This window comes from Aplysia californica, unplaced genomic scaffold (genome assembly GCF_000002075.1).
Source record: "Aplysia californica isolate F4 #8 unplaced genomic scaffold, AplCal3.0 scaffold01761, whole genome shotgun sequence".
Classification (NCBI taxonomy): Eukaryota; Metazoa; Mollusca; class Gastropoda; order Aplysiida; family Aplysiidae; genus Aplysia; species Aplysia californica.
Window position 1 is genome coordinate 1 of NW_004799031.1, and position 7,092 is coordinate 7,092.

The window sequence follows — 7,092 nt, forward strand, 5'->3', positions numbered from 1 at the left end:
TTTACACGAATTTCCCTCATGGCTCGGTCCTTTCGGAGATGGATATTGAACTAGAAGGCCCCGCCCCTTAAATAACCTAATAGCGTTGATAGGGGGCGTTAAACCTATACCAGAAAGTGGTTGGCGGGTGCTCTGGTGTGGTTCGCTTCTTCTTTCCTATCAAACATCTGTCATCCCTATCTCCCCTTCTTCTTTTTGTGTTTGTTACTCTCTTGTAACGCCCCTAATTTTTTTGCGCTTATATGACCTTATGCAGTTGCGAGCGCCGTAAAACCTCTACTAAAACAAGCCACCCTATACCATTTCACCATTTATTATTTATTTTTTGTCTTCTTGCGCTCATAATATGATCTTATGCAGTTACAAGCGCCGAAAAACCTCTACTAACACTTTTTTTAAAAACCTATACCATTTCACCATTGATTTATTTTTTGGTCTTCTTGCGCTCATATGACCTTATGCAGTTGCGAGCGCATTAAAACCTCTACTACTACTAAAACTTTTTTAAAAACCTGTACCATTTCATTTTTTTTCTGCAGGTGATGATCCTACTTCAGAGAACCAACGGAGACTGGTGGCAGGTGAGGAAGGCGGACGCCACCGAGGGCTTTGTGCCCGCCAACTACGTTAAAGAGGTGGAGCCCAAGGTCGTGCAGAAGGTCATCAAGCAGCCTGTCAAGGTCCCCGAGAAGGTCAAGGTCAAGAAGATTGTGATGAAGAAAGAAGTGGTGAAGAAGAAGAAGAGCCGGTCTTCTTTGAGGCGTGCGCCTTCTGGTATGTTGTGGGGTTGTGTGTGGTTTTCTGTCTGTATATCTGTCTGTCTGTCTGTCTCTCCCGCCCCCCCCCTCTCTTTCTCTCTCTGTATGCCTCTCTTTCTCTCTCTGTATGCCTCTTTTTCTCTCTCTGTATGCCTCTTTTTCTCTCTCTGTATGCCTCTCTTTCTCTGCCTCGCTTTCTGCCTCTGTCTCTGTCTCTGTCTCTGCCTCTGCCTCTCTCTCTCTCTCTCTCTCTCTCTCTCTCTCTTTCTCCATATCTGTCTCTCTCCCTCTCTCTCACAAACACATACACTCAGGTGCACATACACACGCAGAAATGTCCATGGTCATACCTTGACCACGCCATATGTCACTTCCTGTTGTTGGCCTGGCGATAGCGACGAGTTGATAATGATTGTTTTCCACAGTCTTTATGTCGCTCTCAATATTGTGGGGAATATTTTAGTGGTTTGGAGGGGGAAGCGGAAATAGAGGGGAAATAGAGGGTAGGGCTTCTGTCAGAGCTCTTTCATTTGACTTCTATTCCTTCTAAAAAATCTCCTGAGAAACTGCATGATTTCTCCTTCAGTTTTATAATGGGGACATGGATCACCGTATAAACGACAGTTGATCAAAGCGGTATATTGATCGTTGACCCGAACCAAGCCGCGCTGTGAACTTTGCGCTCATGTTATGACCTTATGCAGTTGCGAGCGCCGTAAAACTCTTACCTAAATTAAACTGTGGGCGGTTGGCGGGTGCTCTGGTGTGGTTTGCCCCTTCTTTCCTATGAAAAAATCTATCGTCTCTATCTCCCCCCCCCCCCTCCTCCTTTTTTGTGTTTGTTACACCTCTAATCTTCGGCGCTTATAAGACTTTATAATGCTGCAAGTGCCGTAAAACTTTTACTGTGGGTGATTGGCGGGTGCTCTGGTGTGGTTTACCCCTTCTTTCCTATCAAACACCTATCGTCTTTATCTCTCCTTCTTTTTTATGTTTGTCATTCCCTTGTAACACCTCTAAACTTCGGCACACTTTTACTAAAACTGAAACTAAACTAAAGGCACCCCACCCCCCCAAGTGCCACTGACTGAAGTGTCTTTAGGCCATTCCCAATGCAGAAACCTTTCTCGTTCAAGCACAGTAGAATTGTAAATGGGCTGATTTATGTCACGCTCATTACTGTGCCTGATCTACAACTGGGAACTGCTGCTTTTTCTTTCCTAATCCTTACTATTGTCATTTTCCTCTACTTCTTTTGTATGTTTGTCACTCTCTTGTGACCTTCTATTTCCGGGGTGCCTTGATAGTCGAAGCGAATCTTGTGCTGTTGAAGCTAGAGAGGTGAGCAGAGTTAGTCTGATTCCCTGTAAAGACTTCTCTGTTTACACCCACCCTTAGGCGCTCATATGACCTTAAGCAGTTGTGAGCGCCGTAAAACCCACTACTATAATAAGATAATAAAGGCGGTCGGTATCATGACGTGTGATGTGATGTGTTTGTGTGTGTGTTCCCCCAGTGCGGTCCAAGTCCAACCTTCACTTCGACAAGGACAACGTGGAGTCAAGGCAGAGAGGCCTCACCACGCAGTACTCTAAGCTGGTCAAACTCTCTCAGGTCGGTCTGCTTTTTTATTTCTTTCTCTCTCTCCCCCTCCCCCTCCCCCCTCCCCCTCTCCCCCTGTCTCTGTCTGTCTGTCTGTCTGTCTGCCTATACCATTTCACCATTTATTATTTTTTTGTCATCTTGCGCTCACAGGTCGGTCTGGTTTTCTATTTCTCTCCCCCCCCCCCCCCTCTCCTCTCTCTTTGTCTCTGTCTGTCTGTCTATCTGCCTGCCTGTCTGTCTGTCTGTCTGTCTGTCTGTCTGTCTGTCTGTCTGTCTGTCTGTCTGTCTGTCTGTCTGTCTGTCTGTCTGTCTGTCTGTCTGTCTGTCTGTCTGCCTGCCTGTCTGTCTCTCTGTCTCTATCTCTGTCTCTGTCTCTGTCTCTGTCTCTGTCTCTGTCTGTCTGTCTCTCTCTCTCTGTCTCTCTCTCTCTCTCTCTCTCTCTCTCTCTCTCTCTCTCTCTCTCTTACTCTCTTACACACTCACTCTCTCTCTTACTCTCTCTCTCCCTCTCTCTCTTCCTCCCCCCTATCTCTCTCTCTCCCCCCCTCTCTCTCTCTCTCTCTCTCTCTCTCTCTCTCTCTTGCCCCTTTTAACTCCCAGTGGAGCATAGGCCATCTATAACATTTCTCCATCTGAAGCCTGTCCTATGCATCATTTTCTAGCTGTTTCCATGATGTCTTCGCCTTTTCCATTTCCGCTTGTACCGCTCGCCTCCATGTCGTCTTTGGTCTTCTTTTTTTACGTTTTTCTTCTGGATTCCACGTCAAAACCTGTCTGATGATGCTTGTCGGGGGTCTCCTCAGGGTGTGCCCAATCCATTTCCATTTCTTCACCTGTATGTCATCCTGTACTGACCTTTGGCTTGTTCTTTTCCACAGTTGAGCATTTGTGACTCGGTCGTACCACTTGATCCCCCCCCCCCTATCCTTCTTAGACATCCATTTATGAAGAGGGCCTAACCACCATGGGGAATAGAGCTGGGCGAACGATCGATTCCGAACTGATTCCCACGATTAATGCTGCGGAAGAAAAGTTCCGACTCCTTGTTATGTAAACCAACGGTTACCAGATATTTTAATAATTAGAATCTTCTTATTGAAAAAAAAAAGTATTTTTGAACGATACAATTAGTTGATGCGTCGTAGTGTTCCGAAATCAAGGGTGTCCTAAATCCTGAACATGTTCGGAGCCAACCAGGTAACCACCGGAAAAAAATCACATCATTAGAAAGTAAGTAATTGGGTTTGGAGTCGAATCCTACGATTCCTAGCTTTCAACAAAGATAGTAAATAACAAGATGGGCCACTCAGCCAAAAAAGTGTCCGCAGGAAGTATGCTCTTTGCTTCAGATGGCGCTGCAGTCTGTTTTGAAGCTCTCTTTCGTTTTTCCAGAAGAAGAATAGGAATAGCACCTCCTTGCGTGCGCAGATCGACTGCTGTTCATCAGCAGTTCGGGTTCGTTCAGTTCGGAGTTTTAGTTTTTAAAAAATTTTAATGACCTCTCGCCTTTCATTCTAAAGTCAAATTAAACGAAGAAAACAATCACCCTTCCCTCCGGAAGAGGTTTTTTGTCAGCGTAACCATTTTAAAAAAGCGTTCTTTCGAAATTAATTCAAAAACTTGCTAGTTTCACTTTGATTTTTTAAACTCAAGTAGGGTAACTCTGTTCGCTAAAGGTGCGCTTTTGCGAAGAGGGCGCCACCGAATTTTGAGGACACTTTTTTAATTGGCTCAAAGAGAGAAGTGGCCACTTTTGTTATGTAGACTCTTTGCTTTCAACAGTCTGGAACCTAGCCGCCCAGCTCTAATGGGGAATTCCCATAACTCTCCACCTTCTTGAGTATGTCCTTTCGGAAATGCCTGAGTGAAGCGCGGGTCCAGCAGTGTCGAAAGGGGCTTGAAACCCAACCCATACATTATGACTCTCAGGTCAGACGTTTCCAACGGTTTTAGGTTACTTGCCGCGAAATGTGTCACAACACGGTGGAATCAGGCTCTCGTCAATTTTTGGGCATGTAGAGTTATTGGTATCATCTTAAAGCTTGTTTACTTGTCCGTATTTGGTTGAAAAAAAATATCCATTTATCTGGAATACAGGTCGAGATATTTGGCAAATGAAGGCGGTGGGGTCACCTGGCTTCAGAGGTAAAATTAGTGAGAAGATGGCCACCAAAGGTTAGTTACTTCCTGAGCTTAAGAGTCCATGGTAACTGAAAATTCATATTCTTTGTGCCTTCAATCAACGTTTTTCAGTCAATCCCACTCAGAACTGAGTTCTTTAACGGGCATTAAAGGTGTTGAGCCAAAAAACCAAAAATTCGATACAAATTCACAAACCTGCGGAAAAATGCAAGTTTGTCCACTTTGATTATTTTGAAGAGAGCCTGATTCCACCACGCTGTCTCACAAATAGCTTTTTCCGTACGCCTGGTGGCTCGCTCACTTCAAGTCTTTAGGGTTCATGTTACTAATTGCTGTTACATTATCGTCATTGTTGGACGCTTATCTGTGCCGCGCACTTCCGAGAAAAAATATCAAAGCCAAGCAAAAACAACCTTCCACAAGATGAAACAGATACTAACAAACATCAATCTGTCACTGGAAACGAGGAAAAGAGTACTGAAAAGTTACATCGAGCCAATCCTATTATACGGGTGCGAAACGTGGACAATCAATAAACAGCTGGAAAGAACAATTGTAGCGACAGAGTTGTGGTTCATAAGACGCATGCTACGTATCCCATGGACAGCTAGAAAAACAAACGATGAAGTCCTGGTTGAAGCAAATTATAGAAAACAAATTATCACGAATATAAGAAAACGACAGGCAAATTTCTTCGGACACACAATGCGGAAAGAAGCATTAGAGAATATTGTCACAACAGGAAAGTTTGATGGAAAGAGAGGCAGAGGCAGACAGAGGGAAAAGATACTGGACAAGATAACACCATGGTTGGGAGCAGCAAGAACAACAGACACCATTGCTGCAGCGAAGGACAGGGTGAAGTGGAGGTCCATGGTCGCCCACGCCAGTCGGCAAGGCACCGGATGATGATATACAATAGAAACATCTCAATGAACACCAAAATGAAAGTTCTGAAATGCTATGTTTGGTCAACCCTTCTATATGGCTGTGAATGCTGGACAATCACTAAAGACAGTGAAAATAAAATAGAAGCAACAGAAATGTGATTTTTTAGGAGACTGCTAAGAGTATCGTGGAAGGAAAAGAAATCAAACGAGATAGTGCTTGATGAAGCCCACGTGGGACGCTCAATATTAAAAACAACCAGGAAACGATAAATGCAGTTTTTGGGACACCCGAATAGACATAAGGGTCTTGAACATCTAGCTCTCACTGGCAAAATTGAGGGCGAGCGAGGCAGGGGTAGGCCCAGAACAACATACTTAGGGAACCTGAACAAATGGGTAACAGGGAAAGATCAGGGAAACGTAGCTTTTTTGAGAGCACCCGAGCAAAGGAATGAATGGAAAACCATGATCGCCGATGTCTGTCGCAGATCTGGCACTGGATGATGATGATGATACAATTAGATTGTCGATTGCCAAAACCAGTACCTTCCAACAAGTTAAATACCCTCATTATTTTACTGGGCTTGGGACCAGATATTAATTTTAGATTTTGAATTGAATGACTAGGCTTTTCAGGTATAAATACATATTTACAGGACAGGGGCGGTCTTGAAAGTGTTGGGGCAGCATTTTCTTGCTCATTCAGGATAAAAATTGAGATTTGTCCTTCTGCGTACATTTGCTTGTTATACATTCTCTCCTTTCTTGGTAGTGCCTTTCTGTTTGGTCTGTGTTTTTACTTTCCGCTTTAAAATGGTCTCGAAGTCGCTTGACGCCTGCAGAAAAACGAATATAATGATATCTGGATGGGTGGCTGCACAGAGTAGTTTTGTCAAGGGGACTGTAACCGTTGGATGGAATCGACAGTTTATTTGTATCGATATCGTAAAAAAGTGCGCGGGTCTGATAGTTTCCCTTGTCCACCAAATTAGGTCAAACAACAGTTTTACCTTTTAGCTCGCAGGTTACATTATTCACCACCGTAATGGCAATTGGTAACTCTATAACTTGTAAACAGAACACTCTATGAACAAAATCTATGGGATTCTGTTTTTTTTCCTTGAGGAAGTCACGACATCCCTGGCTCAAAATACAGGGCGCTGCACAGTGGCGACCGACAGTGGTTTGGTTGTAAACTGTTTTGTATTTGTGTAATATTTTGTATTTATGTATGTATTTATGTAGGCATAAATGTATGTGCGTATTTATAATTATGTACTTATGTAGGGCCTATGTAAATGTAAGTCTGTCATTGTAAAATAAAGTGCCCTTCGAAGGTGGTTGGAGGGTGCTTTGGTGTGGTTTGCTCCTTCTTTCCTATCAAACAACTGTCGTCCTGATCTCTCCTCCTTCTTTTTTATGTGTGTTACTCTCTTGTAACACCTCTAATCTTCGGCACTTATGTGACCTTATTGCGTTGCAAATGCCGTAATACTCTGATTAAAACTACAGTGCCCTTCCAGGACAAATGAAAGTGTAATTTAAAAAAATAATATTTGGTCGTTTCAGGCCAGAAAGATCAGCCTGGAGGACGCTATCAAGCTGTTCCACTTCTTCAGCGAATGCAACGAGTTCGAAACCTGGATGAAGGAAAAGGTTTGTGGCTTGTGCTTTATTGTTGTGTTGTAGTCTTTGAC

General features: G+C 43.7%; 1 protein-coding gene across 1 annotated transcript in view; it reads left to right on the forward strand.

The window, feature by feature from the left end:
• Positions 1 to 539: 539 nt before the first annotated feature.
• LOC101863875 (spectrin alpha chain, non-erythrocytic 1) overlaps positions 540 to 7,092 on the forward strand; it is a gene marked incomplete at its 5' end in the record, with an annotated part of 39,056 nt that continues 32,503 nt past the window's right edge. Inside the window, 3 exon segments of the mRNA XM_013090975.2 lie at positions 540 to 774; positions 2,275 to 2,372; positions 6,965 to 7,051. Of these exon segments, the coding sequence (XP_012946429.2) occupies positions 540 to 774; positions 2,275 to 2,372; positions 6,965 to 7,051 (420 nt within the window).